Raw genomic sequence first — 27,952 nt, forward strand, 5'->3', positions numbered from 1 at the left:
TCGGTTGTGAATGCACACAACACCAATCATGATAAAAGGTTGCCAATAGAGACATGGCAAGACTCTAGTTCTTTTACATAAGCAAGCGCAAGATCATTTTCTTGTAAGCATGAAATTATTTACACTCTCCTCATATTTCATTACAAAGTTAATCTTCCTCTAGTTTACAAATTTGTTATAAATTAATTTCTTTTTTAACTTGTTTACGAGAAGGGAAAATTCAAGACAACCCCTTCAAGAGAGTTTTGTTTCCATATTCTAAACACCAAGGAGTTGTAAAGTTATAGAATAGGATTTGTATGTCATACATGGTTAGTATTGCAAAGCCTTTGCAATTTTGTCCATGCTAGGTTCATGTAGAGATGTATGGTCTTGTGATCACTGTTGCCTTTTGGTGGCACCCTTGTCCCGTCAAATTCGACGGGAAAGGGATGAGACTTGTAGGTTTATCACCATTGACATGTAATTTTCGACGGTTGAGAATAATTTTTTTAGGTTTTTTATGTCCAAAATACCCAAAAAAAAGTGCATGATGCCTGACAAAAGTCAAGCATGGTCATGATTATTGCAGGACAATAAGACTCAACCCCTTTTTAGTCAAATATAATTCAAAAGATGTATGGCCGTGATTGCAGCACAATGAAACTTGACCCCCTTTTTTAGTAAAATGTAATTCAAAAGTGAATCAAGGTCACACAATCTTATGTGGCCTTTTGTGTGTGTGTGTGCGCGCGCGCATAATATTCTTAGGTCACACAAACTTATGTGTGTGTGCGCACACCCGCATAATATTCTTAGGTCACACAAACTTATGTGTCCTTGTGTGTGTGTGTGTGTGTTATAATATACTTTTCCATGAAATCTTATTCTTTACATAAATTTATGTGGGACATATAACGTCTTTTTAAAAAAATTTGATGAAATTGCACATTGCCTCCAAGCCATGTCCTTCTGTACGGCAGACTCGATTGCGCCTGTGGCTTCACATAACCTTCAGCCGGTCCTTGCAGACGATGTCACCCTCATACCATCCGTTGAAATCAGGTTTTTGCATGGGTTCGCCAGGTGTCTGTACATGACTGGTGCATATGGGGGTATGAGTGAGCCCCGTTTGATACATCATGCATGCTTTGATCATAACGAATGGCTATGATCATGATGACTGGCCTTTGACCATGATGCATGGCTTTCGTCATACATGTTGCCTGGTTAACATCATTAGATGTCAAGATCCTCTGAAGCTTCAGACTCTGATGATGTCGATCCGCCCTCCAGTATGCTGTCCAACATCTTTTGCGGTTCCGGCTTCTGCCGCACTCCGATGAGCATGCTAACCACATCCCTCATAGATGGCCTTTGGCATGGTGTATACTTAGTGCAGAGCAATGCTATCTGCAATACAGAGATCATCTCATCCGTTTTAGACTGAATGCTCAAGTCCAGTTGGGCATCAAATGTCTGAATCACACCATGCTTCGCTCGTATGGACTGCTTGACACAAGTCACAAGGTCCCCTCCTTGCTCCTGTGGTTGCACTGGCATCATTCCTGTCAGTAGCTCTAATAGCACAACTCCAAAGCTATATATATCACATTTCTCAGTGATTCTCGTACTGTAGGCATACTCTGCAAAAATGGAGCCAAGAATTCAGAATGCAAACTTCTGGTTTGTTATGCTGGAATTTAGAATACAATGATCAAGCGCCTCTACATTTTTTAAGCACTCAATCTTCACTCTAACTCGTCAAACATGATCAAACGGTTTTTACATGATTGTACACACAAGTATGATGGACATACATACGAATGTGTATATATCTGGGGCATATATTAGCGATGATGTTATCCTCCTCCCCTTGTACGCCGATGATGTAATCTTGGCGTGCACAGCTGAAGATGCCCAAACCTAAAGACTGCATTGGGTCGCTTTTGCATGCATAGTGGGCTCGTGGTCAATGTGCAAAAGACCAAATCATGCATGTCAAGACTCTCAAGGGGCCACCTCCTTTGTGCTCTACAAAAATCAGGCAGTGGAAGTGGTAAGACACCATTAAATACCTTGGCATCAAGTGTCTTCAAACCACATATGGTACCAATATGCACTCCCTCAAATTGAAGCAGGTACACGAGCATGCTATGCATTTGAGAATGTGTGCAATGAGGCAAAGATCAAGAGTTGGGCTCTCAAATATCTTTTGGACACCTCAGTCATGCCTGCGCTACTATATGGAGCTAAGGTATGGGGTGGTAGCATATCTGCCATCACATGGATGCAGATGGAAAGGGTTCAAAAGAAACTTCTTGAAGGTCACACAATGAACCCCATTCTCCTCTTGGAATTGGGAAATTTACCCATCGAGGTTTTGGGGATGCAAAGCCTTGTAGAGTACATCATCGAGCTTTGGAAACTACCCCCTGATAGACTAGTGAAGTTAGCTTGGGAAGCCAACTACAACAAACAAAACATACAAGAGCAAGATACTCAACTTCGGGTGTGGTGGACAACAAACGATGGTTTTCTCTATAGGATACCTTACACCTTCACACAAACGCTTCCATTGACCCACTTGTCAATGAAGCATTTCTCAAACAATCATGCCTTACCAGAAGGTGATTTGTGATGCTCGTACTACACATCAACAATATCTTCTTGTCAGAGAGAGGTTACATGACAGCCACTTCAATGAGGGAACTAGGACCATAGTATGCTATTTGTACGATTGTTGCCATTTGACTCAGCTCACACCACTTACAGAGTGAGGCTGGGTGATGATATGGGCATAGTAACCTGGACCGGCAGAAACGGTCGGTTCGGACCGGGTTGGAAACGGTGTTTCCGAGTTTCCGCGAGGTCAGAAACGGCAAGAAACGGAGTTTCTTTTGAATTTATTTTAGACATGTAAAAAACATGCATAGAGACATCCTATTAAATAAACTTATGTCAAGAGATGCAAAAAACATGCATAGAGATGCAAAAAACATTTCCACTTGCGGGAACCCCCACCTCCGACATATCCATCCCCTTTTGTTGCATACTGCCAATAGGGATCTGTAGGCATAGTGAGACTTGAAAGCACTTGCCCTCGAGAACACTTGCCCTTGGAGGCTTGGGCTTGAGCCTTGAAGCCTTGAAGAATGGGCTGCCCGGCAGCCACCTGTGAGACTGGAGAGCAGGCTGCTGCAGAGTACAAGCCTTGGGGCCTTGTGGGGGCAAAGGCTTGAGCCTTAGGGCCTTGGCCTTGAGCCTTGGGCCCTTGTGGTGATAGGCGCAGGGTTCACAGAAGAGGGTGAACAATTAGCCTGCAAAAAAAAAAAAAAAAAGAGTACGGAAACGGCGTTTCTGCCGGTCTGCCGTTTCCGGAAACGGCCGAACCGTTTCCAGGGGGCAGAAACGCCGTTTCTGGTTACTATGGATATGGGGGATCAGAGTCCCATAGGACATATATACTTTTGCCCTCTTGGTGTGTGAGAGACAAAGCAACACAGCTTTATGCTACCATCCATACAAGCTTTGGAGGGAGAACACACTATCCACACTTTCCTCACACACAATAAAAAGAGCATTGCTCTATCTGCCTTTATTTCATTGATACTCCAACATCGAGAGAGAGACTTATCTCCTAGCCTTCTCCCATTTGTTCACTAGCTTGGAGCCATATTGTTTAAGTCAAGAGCTTACCTCGCCATAGAGCTGCGAAATGCAACTTATTGGTTGTGGGTGTGCTAGCCTATCACCCATATCCTAACTCTGTTTGTCACACATCGGAGAGCTTCCATAGCCATGGGTGTGGAGAAAGAGCTTTCTCCACGTAGATGGAGACAAGAAGAAGATTCCTACACTATGGATAGATCTCTCAAGAGGTGGATAGAGGAGGGAAGTTCAAGAGAGAGAGATCTTGCAATCAAACCTACCCAACCATGCATCCATCTAGCTAAGCAAGGGTTCAAGCAAGAGGTTAGGGAGAGCTCACAAGCGAGGGGAATGATTGTCTGTTGCTTAAGTGCTGAAATTGACTTATATACAAATGGCTAGTATTCACATTGGCCAGCCATAACTTGAAAATAGTCCAGGGTTAATATTTCTAGCCTTATGCAAGTATGTACACGAAGTCTATGACTTCCCCATTTGGCATTAAGCATAGGGTAAGGCCACTTCATATATTTGAGGGTCGTCTTTCAAAAGATAGGCTTCCATTACATGCAAGTCAGATGACGAATTGCCTTATGGTAGGATAGGCAGGTGAAACCGTGTTAACTGGAGGTGTAAACATGTCAGAATGCACAGTGGAAATGAAGACAACTGCTGTAGAGAGCAAAACGCAGATGAGAGAGGGAGAGAGAAGCTGTATAAACTCGCTATATACACTAGAAAATCCCGGAAATGATACAAGACAAGTGTGGGGGGGCAGGGCCAATATATATGGCGCCAGGCTGCTGGTCGGCCAGCCCAAAACAGGCCGATAGCAGCCAGAGATGCTCACGACCAGGGAAAAACACAATCGGCCAGAAAATCCTCAGTCAGCCAGCACTGTAAGTCAGGTCCGGTAGCACCAAATTAGTCGGCCAGCAGTAGATACAGCCGACAGCCAGAAAACAGTACTCCCACACCCAGCAAAAATGGGAAAATACTATGGAAAGTGAGGAAAAATGGGGGAACACCTAAAATGGGCGGGCACACCCACAACAGAGGCCCTGGTGTATACTATACAGACAAGAGATGACTACTAACACCCCCTCTCAGCTCCTGGCCAACCCCAGTGAGCTGGAGTGCCGCCGAAGCACAGCTTGAGGTAGAGACTTCGTGAAGAGGTCCGCTGCATTGTCCTCCGTCAAGCAAGATGTCACCAGCCAAAATCTTCTCACGAACAAAGTGATATTGTATCTCTATGTGCTTGGTCCGGCCATGGAAGACCGCATTCCGAGCAATAGCGATACAACTCTGGTTATCGCACTGGATGACCGTGGGCTCCTTCTGTGGAAACCCAATCTCGCCAAGCAACCTCCACAGCCACACAACCTCGCGAGCAACACCACAAGCAGCCCGGTACTCTGCCTCTGTAGATGACAAGGCAATAGTTGGCTGCCTCTTGCTGCTCCATGAAACAGCTCCTGAGCTCAGGGTAAATCCATAGCTTGATGTATATCTCCTCGTGTCTGGATCGCCTCCCCAATCTGAGTCACTCCAGCCTTGGAGTCGGACTCGGTCCTTCGTTTCCCTTCCAATGTCGTAGAAGAGTCCAAGATCCTTTGCACCCTGCAGATACCCCAAGATCCGCAATCCTGCGCCCCAATGAGTCTTCAAAGGCATCTACATGAACAAGCTCAACAGCCCCACAGGAAATCTCAAGTCCAATCTGGTGTTCAGCAACCACATCAATGAACCAACAAGCTTCCAATACAGAGAGGCATCAACCGGCTCACAAGGATCATTCACTGTAAGCTTCGTGTTCGGGTCCATCAGTGACGTGATAGGCTTGCAGTTCTCCATCCCAAAGGCCTCAAGCAACTCATGAACATACCGCTAATGAGAGACAAAGAACCCCCTCTGAGTTTGCCAAATCTAATCCCAAGAAGAAGTGGAGTAAGCCTAAGTTGGTTATCTCAAACTCCTTTGACAAGGCAACCTTCGTCACTGCTATGTGCTCCACATGACCGCCACTGAGAACGAGATCATCCACATAAAGGATAATCAACGTGACCAGACCGCGTTCCCGAAAGAGATACAAGTTAGGATCTGCAACTGATCTCTGAAATCCAGTCCGTAGAAAGAAGGAATACCCGATTGTACCTGTTGTGTACCCGACTAACCATACTACGTACCTGCTATACCTCGTCGTACCTTTTGTACCCGACTGCACCCACTGTGTACCTACAGCCATTTATGTACTTGCGAAGGCCCCATTTGCGATTTATATGGCAAAGTGATATTGCCACCCATCTTATGCATTAAGGATAAGATATTTGAGTATGTCAAAGATCTTGATGTTGCCTTTGCACAAGTGCAGACAGCCATTGCTTGTTCACATGATAAAAATAAGAGGGCTGCCGACAAGCATAGAAGAAAGGTGGACATCAAAGAGAATGATTGGGTATTGCTGAAATTTGAGAAAGCACCGTAAGAGGCCAAGAAAGAAGAGAGCATGCCCTAAGCTCTCTACCAGGTATTACGGACCTTTTAAGGTGATCAAACAAATCAACGAGGTTGCTTTTTCTGGCTTACATTGCTTGATCATTGGAGGATTCACAATGCCTTTCATGTGAGTCTATTGCGGAAGTATGTGGAGCCAATTTGATTTTATTTCAGGCTCTGCTGTGTGCACCCTAGATGCGGGCCTTGGTGAGATCAGCAATTTTTTGCCGGAGCCAGCTCAGAGCAGATTGGAGGGATTCCGTGAGTAGGAGAGGAGTCTGACAAGGGGTCTAGCTTCTCTTCAGCCACTTCAAGAGAGTTCCCCCGATAGCCCTTGGATTGAGGGTCAGCTTGCTGTCCCCTGTACGGAGATCAAATCCATCAAGGAGACGAGGGTGGAGTATAGATACCATGCCAGAGCTTCCTTTTGAACCCAGGCTAGCGATAGAGTTACATGAGACTTCTTTGAGATAGCAGCTCCTGACAGGAGAAGAGATGGTATTCGTAGGTTGTGTGGACATGATGGAGACATTGTTTTTGACCCCTCACATGTGAACCATCACCACTGATTTTTTCCAGTCTCTCCTCATGGGTGCCCCATTATCGCCATAGGTGATCCCCATAGGTGATACGAGAGAGGTGGTTCCCATCTCTCTTCAATTCTTCTTATTGACTCCCTTCACTACTGAGGAGCTGGCGGAGGCATTGACTACTCTTCCTAGGGGCAAATTCCCGGGGGCGAATGGGCTCCCATTTTCTTTCTTTCTTCGCCACTAGGACCTCATGGAAGACGGGCTTCGAGTGCCTTCAATGAGATGATGACCATAGGTGCCATGCCAGAGAGGCTTTCAGAGGATCTAATACACTTGATTCCAAAGGAGGGTGGTGACAGATTGGAGATCTGACAGTGGAGACCCATCACCCTCCTTGGGACTGCCTACAAGATCTTGGCCAAGGCCATCAGCCAAAGACTTCCGTCTTTCCTCCCTGACTTGATCCATGACACTCCGACAGACTTTGTTTAGGATTAGAGCATTCGGGACAACATCGTCACCTTTTGGGAGACGACTGCTTCGGGCAGCAGGACCTCATAGTGCTACTCCTAGACTTTGAGAAAGCTTATGATAGGGCGAGGAGCTATCTGGAGGGCACGATGAGCCGGATGGGGTTCCCTGTGGAGTGGATTCATGGGGTTCCCTGTGGAGTGGATTCATGGGGTTTCAAGACTTTACTCAACCTCTCACAGCCAAGTTCTCATTTAGGGAGCCCATGGCGACATATTCCCCCTTTCCCTCTCGGTACAGCAGGACTGTCCTTTGGCACCTTACCTTTTCCTATTCGTTGCCAAGGCCATGAGTAGTTTTCTCTCAACCCAGGAGATTGGGCTTCAAGGATTGCGTCTCCCCCTCCGTACTTAGGAGGAGCTGCTGGACTCTGAGTTTGCAGATGACACAGCAGCTTACCTTTCAAGAGGTGTGGGAATCTCCAGAGATTTGCGGAGGCGATCGAGATCGTTTGCTGCGCATCAGGAGCACAGATCAACTGGCACAAGTCGTGTGATTTCTAGGTAGGCTCTGCACCTGCCCCGACTTGGCATCCAATTGAGGCTTTCCAGTGGATCCCGAGGGGCACTCTAGTTTGCTATCTTGGATGCCAGGTCGGCATTGACATCCCTCCGGAGAAGCAACTCGCCCCTCTTCTTCTGAGTATTTGGAAGAAGCTTTTGTACTGGAGTTCTACGAGGCTCTCCCTAGCTAGTAGAGTGGTGGTGGCGAACCAGGTTCTTCTTGCCACCATGTGGTACATCACTTCTTGCTGGGCCTTCTCTAGAGCATGTATTAGGCCAAGTACAGCGGTTGATCCGGAACTTCTTATGGGCCGGTAGTGAAGAGAGGCCTTCCAGGCCCAAGGTGGCATGGAGAGTGATCATTCAGCCACGACGTAGAGGGGGGGCTAGGCATCATTGATCCTGCTATTCAGAGCCGTGCCCTGCTGGGCAAGCTGATTGTTAGAGGACTCCTTCCCGATGGTGAGCCTTGGAAGGACTTTCTCTTGGCCCGGATTTCAGCCCGCACCTTGAGTCTAGCTAGGGGGCCCTTGGCTACAGAGTACCAGATGAATCTTCACAGAGATAAGGGCCCACGGTTTTAGCCAGCTTTTGAGGACAGATTTGTGGCCAATTTACTTCGAGCTTGGGATCAGACCCTTAGGTAGATTGCTCTCGTAGCCTCAGAGGAGCGGCTTCGGCAGCCATTGGTTTGGAAACCCTTGATCTGTCTACCCACTGGCCACATGTTGGAGACCCGACCTCATGTGTCATGGGGCGCGTTGAGGACCTGCCAGGTCCCTTGGAGATTGGATTGCACACAGCCCCGGAGGTGCAAGAGAGGCCTGACAGGGATCCGGGGTAGAGATAGGTTCAGTATCGACATCAACTCTGCTATTCCTCAAGAGTGGCTGACTCCTATCCCAGACCCGATCCCAGACCCGACTCCCCCAGTGTGGCTAGGCATGTTTACCACGCATGATATTCTTGTGGTAGTCCACGGAGCGGATGAGGGCAGTGGTTTGCTCACTTTTTCTATTGGATCCCATGGCAAATTAGAGAGATCCAAGCCCCCCTTGAAGGATTTCAATGGCTACACCTTACAGAGGGTGAGGGTGATTGGTGGATTTTGAGACATGAGAGTGGCACAGATCCACCACCGGCCAAGGTGGCCAAGGAGAGATCCTGGCGGCTATGGATATGGGAGAGCCGACCTCTCACGTGCCTCCAATGGGACCCGGGCGAGTGGACTTGGTATGATGCCGCTAATCAGGAGGAGACTCTGGATGCCCCCTTCTTTGAGTATACAGCGCGGCTAGGCTGCAGGATTCAGATGCCAGAGATTGATGGCACCCTGGTAGCAGCAGTACATTGGCAATCACAAGGCCTCTCACACAGTGCTTCCTCTCAGATTTTTGGAAGAGGCTCTGGGACAAATTTTGGCCTCGAAAGATCACCGTCTTTCTCTGGCTGATGGCAAACAGGAGCTTGGCGGTGGGCATGTGGTTGGCCATTGGAGGTCAACTAGCAGCTTGCACGAGGTGCGGCCACCCTCACGAGTCTCATCGACATTGCCTTTGGGATTGCCCGAAGGCTCAACAGGTTTGGCAGCGGATTCTCCGCATCTTCATGATGGATAGGGCGTTGACCCAGATAATTACTTGGGGCACCGTCACTTGGGCCACGGAGGCTGAGGCTATCAGGGATTATGAAGAGGATGGTGGGGGGCTTTCCCTTCGGGTTTCTCACCTCTGCATTTCGACAATACCAGTCACAGCCCCATCTACGGACACCGGGCTCATGTCAAAGATGGGAGATTTGCAGTAGCATTGCAGTCTGGCACATATGGCGAGCTAGATGCAGCGAAGACATCAAGGATACCCACACTCCTCCTGTGGAGTCCCTATTTCGTGCCAAGGAGCTTCATATCACCCATACTAAGGCCAGGACTCGTGTCACTCACAATAAGAGGTGGATGGTATATTGGCTAGTTCACTCCCCAAGATCCTAAGGACATTTGCTCAATTTCCAATGCTGCCCTCTCTTCACTTTGCTTCTTTTTTTTGTAGTCTGCCCCTTTGTACACCCCTGCCATGCCCATAGTAACATAAAAACCCATTTTGCCCTCTCGAAATGGCACGAAACGTTTCTAGCACGAAACGTTTCGAAACAAAACGAAACCTACCCATCGAAACAGTGTTTCGTCCAAATGTAAAGTGAAGTTAAAAAAACGGGCGAGAGGTATTTTTTGCAAATGCGATTTTTGCCGTCGTTTCCGTCCTTGTTTGCTGCCCATTTGCCACTTCATGCATCCGACCCTTCTTCTCGGTCGCAACTTGTTGCTCTGCCTCTTCTCCTCATCCACTCCTCCTTTTCGCTCCTTCACTTCTTCTCCTCCACGCCTCCTCTTCCTCTTCCCTTTTCCTCTTTCTCTCTTCTCCTCCACGGTCCACCCCTCCTCTTCCCTCCTCCTCTTTCTGTCCTTTTCTTGTCTTCCAACTTTCTCTCCTTTTCTTCTCACCTCCCTCTTCCCTGATAGAATGTGCAGCGGAAGAAGGGAAAGTGGAAACACAAGAGAGAGAGTGAGAGAGAGAGAGATGGAGAGGAAACATAGGTGAGAACCTGCTCTCAATATCATCACCAAAAGGAATACATGTCTCGAGCAAGAGGTGAGAGAGAGAGAGATGGAGAGGAAACATAGGTGAGAACCTGCTCTCAATATCATCACCAAAAGGAATACATGTCTTGAGCAAGAGGGGAGAAAACCTCGTATGTGACGGACTACAGTAGACAATGCTAAGCAAGCAGTGAAGAATGAGGGAGGCAAGCCAGCTATATATATGCCCATGTATAGGCAGCCGACTAGAGATAAAATCCTCCACGATTGGGAAAATACCCAAGACTCCATAAAATGGGAAATAATATGGGAAAATATATGTGAGGGGTGACCAACCCCTCTAGCTAACATGGTCAGCCCTAGGGGCTAAAATAGGACACCAAAAAGGAAGCCAGCAAGAAGGGGATGATGTCTAACACCCCCTCTCAGCACCGGATGCTGAGTGAACTCCAAGAAGCCAAAGACGCCGTCCTCGATCAAAGATGAAAGACTGCAGAAACAGGTACCAAGAAAGCTCTACAAGCAATCTCCTCAGCAACTCAACTACAAAAGCAACAAAACAAGCTACCAGGTACACCACTCCTCTGGAAGAAAACAAGCATGTAGGCTGCGACGTGCTGCTCCAAATAATGGTTCCAAACCCAAGTGTAAGAACACTCCCGAAGTCGAATGTCGTGTATCCAACCTGGAGAAGGTATGAAAAACCTCATAACCAACCAAGATCAGATCCTGTATATAATCAATCCTGGGAGAAGCAAGTTGCTCCTCACTGGAAACCTCAAAAGAAATAGATTCAATCTGCTCCAACTCTGTACCAAGAGTAGCCAAATGCTGTACAAAAGCATCCTCTGAAAAGGTCGGCATCACAAAATGTAAAGACTCTGTAGAAAAGATGGGGTCCATCTGCTCAAACTCCATACCATGAGTTGCCCAATGCTGTACATAAGTACACACCACTGAGGTGGGTATCGCAAGATGAAAGGACTCCACATCCCCCTCTGAAAAAAAATGTCGTTGGACTGGTACAAGCCCAACTTGATTCTGATCCAAATCCAAAAAAAAATGAAAGTACCACTGTGCCACAGGCACGGTTAGCAACCACAGATCCAAAGCATCCCACCGGGACCAAAAGTCCATCCTCCAAAACAACAAACCTGCAAAACTGGCAAGGGGAGGGGCATCCTCAAAAGCATCACAAAGAGAGGCAAAGGTAGACTCCTCACAATGAGGAAGGGAAGCAAGAATATAAACTGCAATGGTAACAAAGTCCTCAAAAGCATCACTGAGAGCAGAAGACTATTCCACGAGTAGAATCAGATCCCAAGAATCAGCAACAAATAAATGATCCATGTGAAAGGATCACACCTCACAGGCAAAACACCCTCCTTGTTCTGCAAACATTGCAAAGACCACAGGCTCGGATAAAATAAACTCTACTCAGGATCTCTGAAAAGATCACTGCTCTCCTCCAAAATTTGTAAACTCCTGTCACAAAAGAAAGTCTCCATAGATACAAAACAGCTCCTGAACCTGATCCTCAAATGAAGTAGCTGGAGATAGGCCCCCTCTGAGTGTAGAAAACTCCTGTGGGAAGTAAAACGCAGCCAAAACACTGCTATCCAGCAAAAAATAGCACTCCACCGCCAACAGAAGGCAAGGAACATGAAGAAACTAGGAAACCGTGTAGGCCAAGAACAAAACACAAGTATAGATGCTCCAAAATCAGCAAAACGCTGACTGAAATCAAAAATTCAGAATCCTCCTCAAGTACCAAACTGCCTCCAAAGCCACAATCCAAACAAGAAACCCCCTGTGCAAGTGATCTGTGTCCACTGGAGAAGAAAACGCAGCCAAACAAGGGCTACAAACCTCAAAATTCAGGACAACCAGCGTCCACACCTTCTATGAGGAAAAACGCTGAAGAGAAGGTACCTTCGGGTCCAATGAATGAAGCCCAGAAGAAGGTAGAGCTACCAGTAAGATTTGTTGGCAACCATGCTGCAAATCTGAAAGCACAAAGGTATTCGGGGCAGTAGAAAGGACTCAATCTGGAAACGTAGAAGAAATAGGTACACCCAAGCATCAGATCAGCAAATCAACATCAGAAACCTGTAGAAGAAAAAAACGCTGCAAATATGCTGCTCTTGGCCTGTACAAAATAGGCGACCAACACTAAGGGGGGGGGATATGAATACTATGAACTTCTGCAAACTGTTGTAGACAGCCACTTGTAGAAAAATGCAACAGACTATGTGTTGCTGCCCTGAAAACAGTGCAAAAAACAATTGTGAAAGGGGTTCTCAGAGGTCAAACTGATGAAGAAGGATGTAACATGCTTAAGCTTCGGGGGAGATCGGTAACTTCAATGCTCAAAAATCAGCACACTTTTCGCGACGGAATTAACGCACAAAACTGAATGAAGATGTGCAAAAAAGAGAGAGAGAGAGAGAGAGAGAGAGAGGGAGAGAGGAGAGGACACAGTATTGGGTCCCAAATACCCTCTGTAGGGCCCCCACTAGGAATGGTGTATTTGTTTTATTAGAATGATGTAAATCTTAAAAAAAAATACAGGAAAACTTGGCCTTTCTTGGGTGAGATAACTCTACCCTTGACTTGCAGTCCTTCACCCCTTTGCGTTAGCACTCCTTGGCTGTCCTGGCCCTTGATTGCCTTAGCACTTGGTGAATTATGAGATAAAACAATGGGATTGTGGGCCTTGGTATTTATACTACTAACTACCAGCAGTCAGCCAGTTCTAAACCAGGCGGCCAGCATTAATTCTGCCCACGACTGAATAATAGCATTAAAACTAAGGACAAGTTCTAGGACAAAAGAACCAATACAGACCTCACAATTTCACTGGCCAAAAGAAATGATGCAGAAGAGTGTTACATACAACCCAATTATGTGATGATAAACTTTACCTGGTGCAATGTAGCCGTAAGAGCCAACAATCGCAGACATGGACTTTGAATGAGGCATGTCGATAAGCTTTGCCAACCCAAAGTCCCCAACATGTGCCTTAAACTCATCATCAAGCAGAATATTGTTGGATTTGATATCCCTGTGAATAATCTGAGGCTTGCAATCATGGTGCAGATATGCCAAACCCTGGGCGGCACCCACAGCAATTTCATACCTCATGTCCCAATCCAAATCACATGGTACACTGTGCAGATGCTCTCCCAAGCTCCCCCTTGGCATGTACTCATATAGGAGGAGATTTCCCTCCTGATGGTAGCAAAAACCATACAGCTTCACAATGTTTCCATGATTTATCTTCCCTAAAGTGCTCAGTTCTGCATCAAAACTGTTATCCAAATTGGCATCCTCCATGCTTGAAGCTAGTCGCTTCACAGCAAAGGTTTTCCCACATGGAAATTTGGCTTTGTAAACTGTACCGCATGCTCCCCTTCCTATCACTGAGTAGTCTGAAAAATTGCATGTTGCTTCCAGTATGCTTTGGAATGTAAACCCGGGTTTGGGGTAGAAAAAAGGGTCAGGTTCCTTGGGTTGATCCTTTTCGGTGACAACAGGCTCACGGGCTGATGACCTTGAGAACCAACAGGATGCTATCATGACTACTACAAGTGCTCCTCCAACCACAGCTGCAATCACACTTACAATTGTTCCTGCAGATAAGTTAGATGCATATTGGCCAATCGGGTCACCCGAAACTTCGGTTGGGGAGTAATTTTTTGTACAAGAAACAGGCAATGAGCCCCCACAGAGCCCAGCATTCCCCAGGAAGTTACTCACATCCATCTTTTGGAATGCCAATGTTTCAGGCAAAGGGCCTATGAGGTTGTTGTATGATATGTTAAATACAACTAAACTTGTCCAAGTGGCAAAAGATGGAGGGACTTCCCCAGAAAGCTCGTTCTTCTCAAGATACACATACTCCAGCAAGGAAAGATTTTGAAGCTCTGCTGGAATAGACCCACTTAAGTTGTTATTGCTGAGATTAAGAGCAATCTGGAGACCTGTCATTCTGCTCAGCTCGGGCAGTATTTGGCCAAACAAAGTGTTTCCTCCCAGTTGCAGCTCTGTAAGGTGGGCCAAGTTCTGGAGTGTGGTAGGAAGTGTGCCTGTCAAGCTGTTGTCACTTAGAGAAAGCAGCTCTAATTGATATAAAGTGCCAAGTTGGGAAGGGATGGACCCTGTAAACATGTTTCTGCTCAAATCCAATTGTAGGAGATTTGTACAGTTGGTCAGGGGCAGTGGGATGCTCCCTTCCAAGCGGTTTCCCGAAACTTTCAAGATTGCCAGCTGCAAGAGCTTTCCGAGCTCACCTGGAAGCTCCCCATTCAGGTGATTGTTTGAAAGAATGAGGCTCTGGAGGCTACTGCAGTTCCCCAAGTGTGGTGGGATGCTACCTGTAAACAAGTTTTCGGAGAGATCAAGATAAGAGAGGTCTGGCAGCTCACTAAGCTCCATGGGTATCGTGCCCACGAGGTTATTTTGCTCTAGACTGAGCTGGGATAGAGAATAGCAGCTCCTGATACCATCAGGTATAATCCCTGTAAGGTTGTTTGACCACAGGTTCAGTAGGCTCAGCTGTTGGTTCTTGCACACATTGTATGGAATACTGCCAACCAGACCATTGACTGAAGCATCCAGCACTGTCAAGTTGCTGTACTCGCCAAGAAGAGGTGGAATGAAGCCATGCAGATTGTTGTCGAAAAGCCGCATGAAATCAAGGTAGATCAGGTACTGCAATGACTGTGGGATGACACCCGTGAGTCTATTTATGGAGAGATCAAGATCCTGCAAGCTGCTCATGTTACCAAAGGCTGGAGGTATACTCCCTGTGAAGTAGTTCTCAAAAAGATGCAGCAGTACCAAATTCTGCAGCAGGCCAAGCTCTCGAGGTATGCTTCCGGTCATGTTGTTCTCTGAGAGATCTATCTCTACTGCAAAGGTGTAGTTGCCAAACTGCTTTGGAATAGATCCATTCAACTCATTTTTGTATAGGTATAGCTTTTGAATTGATTGGAGGTTGCCAAGATCGGCCGGGATGGCGCCACTCAAATCATTGTTGTACAAAGCCAACATCTGCAGCAGGCTACAGTTAGCAAGCTGTGGGGGGATCTGGCCTGTAAATTGATTACTCCAGAGGGCTAAGCTGGTAAGATTTTGCAATTTGCCAAGCTCTTTTGGTATTTCTCCTTCCAGCATATTCTGGGCCAAGCCCAATATTTGTAAGCTTGAGCAGTTACCCAATTCACTTGCAATAGCACCCGAGAGTGCATTTGCGCCGGCCCGGAAAACCAACAGCCTCTGCAGACTGCCCAATGATACCGGAACTGACCCGGTCAGATTGTTGGAGAACAATATCAAAGATGCTAGAGACTCCAACGTGCCCAACTCCTGCGGGATTGTGCCATTGAGAAAGTTATTTGAGAGATTGAGTGAGTCAAGGTTTTTTGCACTTCCCAGCTGCCATGGGATGGCCCCAGAGAGTTTGTTGCTGCTCAGATCCAATGCAGAAAGCAATGCCAAGCTGCCCAATTCTGTCGGAATGCGGCCGGAGAAATGATTTTCACTGAGATCCAAGACTTGAAGGTGGCGGCAGTTGGAAAGCTCCGGCGGGATTGGGCCAGAGAGCTTGTTCTTTGAGAGGCTGAGAGCTCTGAGCTCGGAGAGTAGGCCAATGGAAGAGGAGAGAGATCCTGCAAGGCTGAGATTTGAGAGGTGGATGCTAGAGACGCGGGAGCGGGTGCAAGTGACGCCGAGCCAGGAGCAGAAAGGAGCGAGGGTAGAGTTCCAGTTGGTGAGGTGCAGGGAGGGGTCTTGAAAGGAGGAAAGGAGGGCAGAGAGGGGAGCAGAGTCGTCACAGAGAGAGGGAAATGGGGAGCAAGATAGCGAAAAGAACAAGAGTAAGAGGGAGGGGAGAGAGGAAACAGAATAGGGCTGCATTATGGCAGGGATGCCATGGGCGGGGTATAGAGCAGAGAGAGAGGGAGAAGGGGGGGAGGGGGGGTGTATGCAGGGAGGAGGGGCTATGGCATTTGAGGGTGCGAGCATGTGCGTGGGTGTGTTGACCTTCGTCTACGATGCTGCAAGCCAAGTAGTATTAGTACTGCTGGCAATGGATCTCAAGACGTTGACCGGACTCCCACGAGTTCAGACTCCAGAGTGCAGACTCCAGACGCATCACTTCTAAAAGTTCTTACGTGGGCAGTACGCAGTGTGAAACCTTAACCTCCCGGCAAAATTTGAAGGCTGAGTTTTTTCTCTCTGTATATAAAGCGCGAACTATATTAAAAGGATGGTTTTTTTTAATTTATTAAGAACGATTGTGAAAGGATGGTTTTTTTTAATTTATTAAGAATGATCGTGAGCTGGGCTTACAACCAATTGCCAACCATGCACTATGTTGACGGCTCCTTCCTTCTTAATCTTCTTCTTTATTTTTCTTTTTGGGCATTTTCGTTGTCAAATCCTTTGTTTACGAATTATAGGAGAGCCTTCCGTAACCAAGGCATAGCATTTAGGAGCTAGGAAAATACTGCACTGCACTTGTGCTCGTTAGTTGACCTTTACACATAACCGCATTTTCCCATGAGCACATTGATTGGCCACGCAAATCCCAACTGTGCCAAAATTCTCTGAAACTAGGGCTAGTTGCATCAACCAAACGAAATGGCTTGTAGGGAAAAGCTTGTAAGAAATTTGTTTTTTTCTGGCATTTTTATGGTCAAACACCTAATCAACTTATTGAGTCATTTTCTGTACATTATTATTTGGTCACGTGGAAGGAGTGTTTGAAAAAAAATATTTTCCCAAAACTTACAAAACTTTTACCTACAAATCTCAAAAATTATCAATAAAGATTTGAAAGTTTTTGTTCTATAACTTTTCAAAATTTGCAAGTATTTATACCTTTAAATTTTAATTTTAAAGGTATTTTTCAAATTTTGAAGGTGGAATTACACTGTACTTGGGTTTTTTTCGCACACTAAGTGGAAGGAGTGTATAAGAGGTATTTAAATTTTTGAATTTTAATTTTAAAAGTATTTTCCAAATTTTAAAGGTGGGATTTCATTGTACTTGGGGTTTTTTTGGCACACTGCGTGAAAGGAGTGTACAAGAGAGGGAGTGTCGTTCTCCGTGCCATCTCATTTTGCCATGTTTGGCAAGAATGTATAAGACGGGGACAGTGTCATTCTCTGTGGGAGTGTACAAGAGAGGGAGTGTCATTATCCGTGCCATCTCATTTTGCCATGTGGCAAGAATGTATAAGAAGGGGGCAGTGTCATTCTCTTCTGGCATTTTGGGACGTGGAAGGAGTGCACAAGGAGAAAAATATATCTACAAACTGGTACGATAAGAGCCATGCGGCGTCCAATGCTTGGTTGATTTTTAATTACTTTTTCTAAATTGGCTTAGCTCTTATGCACACACTAGGCTCGTGTTTTGAAAATAAAAATTACTACGCAGGCGTGGTGATGTCCATAGATGGTGTGTTGAACGGGTTTGGAGACAGCTTTAGTAGTGAAGGGTTGGGTGGTGCTAGTTAACCATGAAGATTCCTAGAGTAGATCACCCGTGCAGGTGGAATGATTAACTTCATATACTAATGCACATAAAAAGATTTCCCACAGCTGAAATGATTTAAGTTCATATACTAATGCACATAAGAAGAGTTCCACCGCTGAAGTGATTAACATCATCAATAGTAGCCAATGTTGGTAAATATGTGATCTGGATGGTTTCTGTGGGGTAGATCGATCACACGGTCAAACGGCGTGCAGAAATGGGCCTCGTCATTAGTGGCCTTGAGTGTGAGAAAAATCAACACGGAATCATTCAAAAGCAGTGCAAATTTTTATTGAAAAAATGGGAAAACTACTTGAATCTTACAAACCCGCCCTCCAAAACCACAAAAAAAACTGGCAAAACCACTTAGTATTTTTGCAAAACTGCCATAGCCTGAAGTTAACAGAACATGCACCTACTTTTCTTGGAATTGCCATCTTTGCGTGGCCTGAAGCCATCGGAGGTCAGAAATGTGCACATTTTGGCCTCCGTGTGATCTGCCTCTATGAGACACATCTTAACACTCAAAAGTATGGAAGCATCACCCAATAAAGGCTAAATATCTTCTGCTCAGCGAGTATGAAGTAGACTCTATCCAATCCCTTTAAGTGCTTGTTGGATTGTGCACCGCTGCTACATGTATATTACCATCTGCATGTACACACTATGTATATTTATTTACATTGTTTCATCTTACTTGGTTTGATCTATCTTACTTGGTATTCCCGTCTTATTTTTGTCCATTATACCATGTATTGGCTGCTCCTTCTAATCTTAGTTTATATATCATGTGTATATGATCTTCCTATACTTCATATTCTATAATGTATGCATACTATTGTGTGTATATTGTATTGGTTTGTTCTATGCTAACTTACTTGCTTTGATGCATCTTCTTATACTACTATGTATACATATCTTGCTTAGTTCTGTCTTTGCAAGCCTTCTATGTATCTACTTGTTGGCACATCATTGCTCTATGGGATTATTTTCCTATTCCTTTATACATTAACTCTATTCAACTGCATCATGTCCCATCAGAGTTTGTATGTGGATCATTTTTCCATGGGGCACATCTAGCTAATATAATAACATTTGCTCTTATAAGAGAGGGACTTTATCCCTCCTTGAGTGCGGTGTTTCATCCCACCCCAAACCCATCTCCCTCTCCCCCTTCTTTTCGCTCCTCCATGCATGTGTGTGTGTGTGTGAATTTTTCCTTGGGTTTTTTAAAGGTTGAGAGTTTGAACAAGTCACAAAAAAAGCGAAAAACAATCGTGGGTTGTCGTTTCCAAAAATATATTAAAAATTTCAACAAAGTTAAAATTTGAAGCAATTCTAGGTGCACAAGTTGTAATCAAGAGTTCTGCTCCTTTTCACTTTAAAAATTTTGCATAAATTCATTTTTAAAGGCCTATAGGGTACATCTAGTTAAAAAAAACCCTTAAAATCACATATTTTGACTAGTAATCACGTAAATTAATTTCTAGAAACTTAAATATTGTGTGAACTCACAAACTTAAGCTCTGGACAAGATAAATAACACTACAACATCTTTAATATGACATCATATGACTAACAAAAAAACTTAATTAATGAAAGTTACATAAGAAACTTTACTACTCCTTGGGTGAAGACTTTGGACCTATTCCCAATCTTTGCAATTAAGCTAAAAGAAGTTGTTGTTGGCCTTTGTGCTATCCTTTTAGTTTGAACCTCCCTTTCCCTTCTTCTTTGTCACCCAATTGTTAACCACTTCGTAGGTTAATATGGTTTCACATGCCTGCCCTAACGTCGTAAAAGGTGCTTTGCCATCTTACTTGTGCAAATGGGAACCACTTAGCTTTTGTAGACGGCACTTAATTTTGTAAGAGACTGGACCATTTTCAAGTTTGGCTAGCCTAGTGTAAAAACTAGTCTCACTTCTATATTAGTTTTTAACAATAAGCAATACGCAATCATTCCCTCTTGTAATAGTTTTCTTGTGAGCTCTCCTTCTTCCCTCTTCTTGCTCTTTTGAATTCATGCTTGCTAGATGGATGCATGCTTACACAGGTTGGCTGTAGGTTTCCCTATTCTATGAGCTTCTTCTTTTCTTGCTTTTTGTGAGAGAGAACCATCATGAAGGACCATCTCTTGTTGCCTCCATCAAGGCATAGAGAGCTCTCCCTTCACTCCTTTGGCAAGGAGCATTCCACTGTGATAATAGGGTGAGGATACGATGCACGAGCTAGCGCACCCATAACCTTATCAAAGGCCCACTTCCTAAATTTTTGTGCCCCATGTAGGCCTATTTCATACAAGGGAAGTATGTGAGTCAAGTTCATACAACTTTACCACATAACCAAGTTCCAGTTCTTCTCCATTTGGATGAGGAGCAAGGAATTCGAGGAAGGGTAAAGAGACAATGCCTAGGACTACCTCATCATAAAGTTATCCATGAGAGCAATTGTATCCTCAGCCCCGTAAACAAGCCTGTAGACTCAAGGCTAAGCTGGTGAAGGATAAGCTCCATTGGAAACCGCACAACCCAACCCCATAGGGCAAGAGACCCCATATGCTAAAAAAGAGGGTTTCACACAACTGCATCCTTATGTTCTCCTGCCATGTGAATATGTAGAAGATATGCTAAGTATGGCATTTGAAATGGGAGGGGGGTTACAACCAACATAGAGGCTCCGAGTTGGGCAAAACCAAGCCAATCAGCATCTCAAGGATAATGACCAAATTTGATGAACTAGAGATCACATTTAGTACCTATAGAAGTTTGATCAAATTTATGAGGCCATGGAACAGATTGATGATCCCACGTGAAGGCTTGAAAAGGCTAGATACAGATCTTGAGACTCACTTTCATAGTGGGATTCCCGCTCAATGGAGCCAGATGGAGCCCTATTGCAAAGATATATATAGTGGGTTTCAAGCAAGAGCAGGACGAAACAATGTGGGACTGTATTACTAGAACCAAGTATCTCCACATGAGATGCAACACTCAACATGGTGTTAATCCCATTTTGGATTAAAAAGCATGCTTCTCCAATTGAGGACATTAATAAGTGTCATGAAACGGCACTATAAAAGTTGTACATTATGAGATATTGGCCACCCAAGGCCTAGTTAAGTAAGTTTTGGGTGCCCAAGTGTGTATAAGGCCTAGTTAAGTAAGTTTTTGGGTGCCCAAGTGTGAATAAGGGCTAATTGTATATAAGGCATTTTCTCCTAATGAAACCTTTTGTGCTATAAAGAGCTCTTCTTTGTGTCTTGAGAGAGATTGAGAGAGAGAGCATTCTAGCATTGTGCCTCTTCTATGCTTGTATGATTCATGCTTGTGTAGGAGAGTGAGAGAGAGTGATTGCCTTATGCGACGATGCGAGCGATTCTATGGTGATAGCGTGGAGGTTTGGAGCTTAACAAGTGAGCTTGGAAGCCTCAAGGGACTCAAGTTTGAAGCATTGGTAAGTGCCCTACGATGGTTGTGATCTATTGCTCATCCTTTAGGTGAATGCATTGAGTTCCCTCTTAGAGGTGTGGTAGCTCATAACATTTTTGGTGCTGCTCCGAGGAAACACCTTTGTTTCTTCCTTCCTCTTAGAGTTTCAGTTCCCATTGCATAAGATTCATGATTGCCTTTGCATTCTGGTAGTGCATTGTGTAGGAAATGAATGGACAAGAATTGTGTGAAAGTAAAAAATCATGTGAAATTGGTTGTGTTTATTGTGTATATGTGTGGTGGAGTGGTCTTGGAATAGAGCTTCAGTGTTTTTTCTGGTTAATTTTGATATTTGCATCATTGGAAACATCAACGTGAATGAGCAGGTTGGTATTCTATTTTTCTTCTTTTCCAAAAATCCACAAAAATCTAAAAAATAAGGAGCCATTGACTGTGCCTTGAGCTTGTATTCCACTCCTTAGATGTGGCACAATCATTTTGGGAACGGTTGGATAAGTATTTTGCACCCAAAATCATAACAGTCGACGCAGGAAGTTTACACGTGAAACTGCCGAAAAAAGTTCACGCCATGAACCATTTTCTTCAAATTCATGCCGTGAATCGCTCTTGACATCAGTGCTGTAGTTAACGTCACAAATCACGGGATTACCTTGCCAAAAATCGGTAACCTTATCCTGACACCTCTGATGCCACGAGGTCTGCCAAAATCAAGAATCCTGAAGGTGCGAAAATTCGTTCACGACGTGAACCATTTTTTGTTCACATGACGTGAACCATTTTAGAAGACTTTCACAGCGTGAACCCATTATTTTTCTTGACGTGAACTTTTTCTTGCAAACTCACGGTTTTGTCCAATCCAACGCACTAGTTGGTATAGTCAGGCTAAGGCTATGAAGGTCTGGAAAGGAGTGACACCTACAACAAGGACGAGGAATTCTGAACCCAAGAGAGCAAACATTTTGAACACGTGAAAGAGCTAAAAAAACGTTCACGACGTGAACTGTTTTCTGACACTTCACACCGTGAACTGTTCTCCGCAATCTCACGGTCTCAGAAATAGAGCGACAGAATTTGATCAAAACTAAATTGGGTTATCAAAGTAGCTTATCAAATCATACATACATATACTTAAGATCTGGAAAACTCATCAGAGACGATCTTACACCCGACGATAGTGCATCGAATCACCCAGGATCTTCCTATAAAAAAAGTGTGGGTTCAGGTCACTTAGTAAGCACTTGGTAAGCACTTGCTTGAGTGTACTAAGGAACTTGACCACCGTTGAAACTAGTAGTGAAGAGTCCATGGAAGAAGGGCTGAGATACTCTGGGTTTGGGAAGAAAGAGGAGAAACCACCCTCCCCAACCAGATCCAGTGGTATCATTGATATCGCCCGAGGATTCGTTTGTCTCCAAACCAGTCATGACAAAGAAGCGCAATCTGCAGGCATGGGTCCATCAACTAGCGCTAGACTTGTTCCAAGACAAGAAGTGCTCATCCAAACGTCAAATTCAAGGTTGTCGAACAACGGCACCCCCCGAATGAGACGAGACATGGAAAATGCAGCAAAGACGAGTCAAGTATTCTTTCGCACCTCAGAGGAAGTAGAGATAGATCTAAGAGGGATCGAGGTGGAACAACAGTACGAGAGTTGAACTTAAGGAAACAAGAGCTTGACACTCAAAGGACGAGAGCTGAACTAAAGGAGATGGGAAGTTTAAACCTACTCCAATCACGACATCAGGAGCTGGAATTAGTCATGGGAAGAAGTAAGGGAGAAATTCCAAACTTATAACCCATAAATGAGGAGCCTAGAGGTGAGGAAGGGTTTATAACCCTAGAAGAAGAGGATAATCTAGCAAGAGTGGCGGTGGGTGAAGTGGAAGACCGTCTGTACAACAAAAAAGATATTGAGCAAATGATCAATCATCCTACGTTCCTATAGGATATGGAACTTTCCATTCTGTAAAGGCGTATAGAGGCAACTAATGATGAGCCACTCCAAGGTACAGTGGCAAAGACCATCCCATGGACCGGAGATACCTAGAAGAGCCAACACAGAAAGAGGATGAGGTCCAGGAAGGGAGGGAACAATTCCTCAAAGACCAAGGGTGGATCCAACCATTAACCTCAGTAATCCTTCCTAAAATTGTAGAGTTTTTGAATGTGGGAGAGGAGGAGGTAATACTTTCCATTAATTAGGAAGGACGGTAGCCCAGGGATGACAAAATTGGACGTCAATCTCTCCCCATGGACAGATGACGTTCCTTCATCAATGGGGACGGTGGAGGCCTTAAACTCTACCACATCAAAATTTGTGCTGAGGAGTTTCTCCTCCTTCTCGGACACAAGGTCTAGGACCTCTTCTTCTGTAGACTGAGTACTTGAAATAAAGGACTGTTCTGATTTATCAGTCCTTCCTTTGAGCTCCTCCTTATCAGCATGAAGAAAGAGGTAGGCAAAAAACCCAAAATAATATTCTAACAACCTGCATTTCCTACCATGCACTGGGCACATGTCAACACAAATCCTAATACATTGATCATCTGAGTAAGTGTCCCACCTCTTCGACATGCTTGCATTCTGAGACGAGGTGACTGCAAAGCTTGACATGTGGACATATGTAATTGACCCTTCTGATAGACGGTTCCTCCACTGACCAACCTGCAATACTCTTTCCACTCTCCCTCCAGCGATGTCCTTGCCATGTCCTTGATAATATCCTCCAGACTAAAAGGAACGTTGAACATAAGCTCTACATGGGAAAGAAATTTCTCCTGCCCAGCCCTCCTCAGCAGATCAAAGAGATGCTCTGTAGTGTTGGGCTTGTCCTTAACCTTCTCTAGCAATAAATCATCCATGTCATGTGCAGCATTGTACAAGTGAGAACTCTTAACCTCCAGCAAATAAATCATCCACGTCATTTGCAGCATTGTACAAGTGAGAACTCTTAACTTCCATAGCTGTTGTGATCTGGCTGGAAACCGTTCACCATGCGATAAGGGGAATGCAAAGGAGGGTGAATGCAGCTATTGCACCGTGGACAGTATGGGCCGTGGACTTGCACCGTGGATGGTATGGAAGGCGAGAAATTTTTGAGCGCAGAGAAAAGCAGAGAAAAAAAAGACTCGCACCGTGGCCGTTGGACGGTATGGAAATTATCAAAAGACATCTTTATATAGGTCAAATAATAGGGCTGATGTCACATGATTTAGGATCAAACAACACGTGTGGTAGGGCTTACGTCATCAAATGCCACGTGTGGTAGGACTTACATCATCGTCCATTCACAAATTGCCATGTGTAGGGCTGACGCTATAGACGTCATGATTGCGTTTTGCTCTATAAAAAGGAGGAATATTTTTTTTCCACGCTTTTTTTCCATTGCATTTCTCCACGCTTTGCTCATGCAGCTCGACAGACAGCTCAATCATGCAGCTCTCTATGCTTTGCTTGACAGACATGGAAAATCGCCTTCTATCCCCCCCTTGTAGGTTTTTTGCTCTCTTCCCCTTGTCTTTCGCTCTCTTCATTCACGGTGTGATATGGCCATTCTCCAACTTTTGGAATCGTCATATCGCTCCGTGGATGGTTGGGTTAATTTTATTGCCACATTGTTTTTCCATTCACCGCACGATATTTATATTGGTCCACATTTGGATTCACCATATCGTGCGGTGGATGGTTGTCGAGTGATTTTTGGCTACTAATTATGCCTTCTCTTTTCCAGTACTGCCATGGCCTGCACACGAAACAGACTGTTAGGAGATTTTCAGTGCCAGCACTAGATCCAGCACCAAATCCGCCGGTTCCAGATCATCTAGAAGACGTTCCAAAGGACCTTGCAAGCAAACTTGTGCTTCGTGAGGTCAAACCTAGCACCAGTAGGAATATTTCAAAGGCACGAGTCTCTTTGCAGAGGCAAAGGAAGCTGTTTGTGGAGATAAGGAAGGCGCAGGCGGCGCAGGCGGCTATGAATCTCCTCTCCCGAAAGCTCCTTTCTTGAGGATTGGCAGATCCATTAGCGATAGGCAAAAGGTTACTTGAAAGGTAGAGTAGTGCCGTTGCATGTCGTCAAGAGTCATGCAAGGACTTCCTTATAGACTTATTGAATGATGATAACATTTGTGCTACCCATGCCAGGAGGGTCACACTAATGGATGGCAGTAGTAAGCAGAGTTAGGTATGATAAGTTCATGCAACCTCTGCCATTCAGGGATAGGAAGGTAGCAAAAATCCTCTCCATTCCTTTTGTTTTTGAAGAGGAAGAGGGCAGCCAAACGACAAGGTGGTTATTGAGAAGAGGTGACAACACCAGGTCCACACAGTTGGAAGAGGCTGGTTAAAGGGGGCAGATTTGAAGGGAAAGGAGATAGTTTTAGAAGAGAATGTAGTTAGGGATGAATTGGCAGAAAACCTTCTGAAGTTGAAGAGAGAGAATAATGACAGACTTAAGGTGGTGCTGCCTGGTCAGATCATATGCAATGTCTCATACACCGCTAAGCAGGAGGAGTACCCATATCGGTCGAACGGATGTTTATATGCTTGTTGAAAAGAATAGAGATATCAATGATAGTATTGTGCTTACTTGTTTAAGGTGTGTACTCTTCGCCTTGTTTTTGAATGCTTCCTTATTTTGAATGCTTGTTGAAAAGAATAGAGATATCAATGATAGTATTGTGCTTACTTGTTTACCTTGTTTTTGAATGCTTCCTTATTTTGATTTCTTTTTCCCTTTCCTAATGTTTTCAATTCAATCTACAGGGCATTGATGAAAGAGCTTTTGCTAGACCAGGTAAAGTAAGTATATATTTTTGATCCTTTGGTATCAACTATCCTAATTAACCCGTGGAGGGTCTGAAGAGGACCTTGCTCCTTATTTCCAGGGAGTTAGTTCGGGTATCTACTTTGTTGTGCTACCATATGTAGAGAAGTATGTATTTTCTTTGGATTTCAAGCTGTTGATGGAATTTAAATTATTAGTTTCCTGTGTTAGGTTTCTTATATTTTTTGTTTACTTTCTCAATTTCAGAGGGCACTGGTCAACTTGTTTAATTAATGTGGTAAAATGCCAGATAATTTTTATGAGAATAGCCTTCTCGGAATGCACAGACAGTCTAAATTGTATGTCATTATACTTTATATCGTTTCCTTCTTTCTTCCTAATTGTTGATTGTAAGTCATTCTTACTTTATATCATTGACTGAAGAGCATGTAAGAGGGCGGTTGCATTCATTGAAACTCTATGTCCTGAATTGAAAAAGGATATAGAGTGGAAATTTCTCAACCAACCCGTTCCTATGCAAAAGGATTCGCACACTTGAGGCTGGCACGTAGACGTAAATGTCTGGAAGTTCCTCCTTTCCAAGTACACTAATTTTGATGACAGCCGTGTAAGTTTCTTGTGTCATTGTAATATAATTTCTCTATGTTCATTTCATAAGATCCCGCATTATTCTAATTGACTTTTATGTTGCTTTGCAGTCTGTTCGCTCAGACGAGTTCTAGCTATGGAGTGTGCGGGCAAAGGTAATCATTAGGGAAAATTTGGAATCATTTTTGGGCCCTCTAAGGAATGCCACATCATAAAAAATGGGGCCATGGTAAATTTTTTGTAAATCAGCTCCAATTTTTTTGGAGGTTGCATATATAGAATCTACTTTTCAAGATCTTTCCATTGATATATAGCATGATGGGGTTTGGACATGACCCATGGAAGATGTACAAAGAGTAGGTTCCCGGTAGCCTTTAAACTTGATTTTGAGGAAAATGGTATATCTTGAGCTTAGCAACTCCAAATGTTTTGGAGTTTGAAATTATAAGATCTACTTTTCATGATCTTTCTAATGATATGTCATATGATGGGGTTTTAACATAAGGTAAGAAATGTACACCCGTGGCCCCCATTTTCAAGGCAAAGATGGCAAAAAATCCCTTAGAGGGCCCAAAAATGAGCCCAAATTTCCCCTAATGAAGCATTATCCCCTCAACAATGCAATTACGTCTGATGACCCTGACTCGCCACTTCCACCAGTTGCTAGCACTAGTGCATCAAAGAAGAGAAAAAAGATGTCGTTTCGTTCTCCTATTAAGCATTTCAACTTTAAAGGAGTCCCTGAGAAGGGAAGCAAGGACAAGGCAAAGAGGAAGCTTCCATTTGCAAGCAAGGGCAAGGTGCCAACAACAAATAAGACAAAGCCGAAGGCTAAGTCAAAGGAGGAGGCCAAGACTAAGGAGGCCAAGGCTGAGGCTACAGAGCTCGAAACCACTTAGAGGCATTTTGTATATGTCCAGAGCTAAAGCGTTGTAAAGATTCTATATTTTTATTGAGCTCAACTCATTTTTGTATAAACATTCTATATTTTTATTGAGCCGTACTCCTTTTTATATTTTATGAGTACTGTACTTTGCCATAATAAAATAGATTGTTGAGAATTTTTATTCTCAGAACTTATCTTTGGTTAAAACTGAATTTTAAAGATGTTCAAAATCGTTATGAGTACTTTGTAGACACATGTCCATGTAGAAATTTTTCATCACATTAGTCATTTGCTGCTAAGACACAACAGTTCAGTACAAGTCTTACAATGACTTCTATTGGGCCTAAGTCCCTCGATACAAGACCTATCTAATTCTGCACGATAGATTTTTCCTCAATCTCCTTCCG

At 44.3% G+C, this 27,952-nt stretch overlaps 1 protein-coding gene across 1 annotated transcript; it reads right to left on the reverse strand.

Moving 5' to 3' along the window:
- Positions 1 to 579: 579 nt before the first annotated feature.
- LOC147616016 (uncharacterized) lies at positions 580 to 16,319 on the reverse strand. The gene is made up of 2 exons (XM_086778648.1): positions 13,217 to 16,319; positions 580 to 1,625 (listed from the first exon to the last, which is right to left on the reverse strand). The coding sequence occupies exons 1-2, from the start codon at positions 16,317 to 16,319 to the stop codon at positions 1,219 to 1,221; spliced, it is 3,510 nt and encodes a 1,169-aa protein (XP_086634774.1). The 3' UTR covers positions 580 to 1,218.
- Between the last annotated feature and the right edge of the window lie 11,633 nt (positions 16,320 to 27,952).

This window comes from Cibotium barometz, chromosome 39, assembly GCF_041138505.1.
Source record: "Cibotium barometz isolate CiBa-2024 chromosome 39, ASM4113850v1, whole genome shotgun sequence".
Taxonomy (NCBI): Eukaryota; Viridiplantae; Streptophyta; class Polypodiopsida; order Cyatheales; family Cibotiaceae; genus Cibotium; species Cibotium barometz.

Coding starts and splice junctions, on each gene's coding strand:
- LOC147616016 (XM_086778648.1), bottom strand. CDS start 16,319: ATGCTCGCACCCTCAAATGCCATAGCCCCTCCTCCCTGCATACACCCC. Junction 1,626..13,216: donor TTACGGCTACATTGCACCAG/GTAAAGTTTATC, acceptor CCATTTTTGCAG/AGTATGCCTACAGTACGAGA.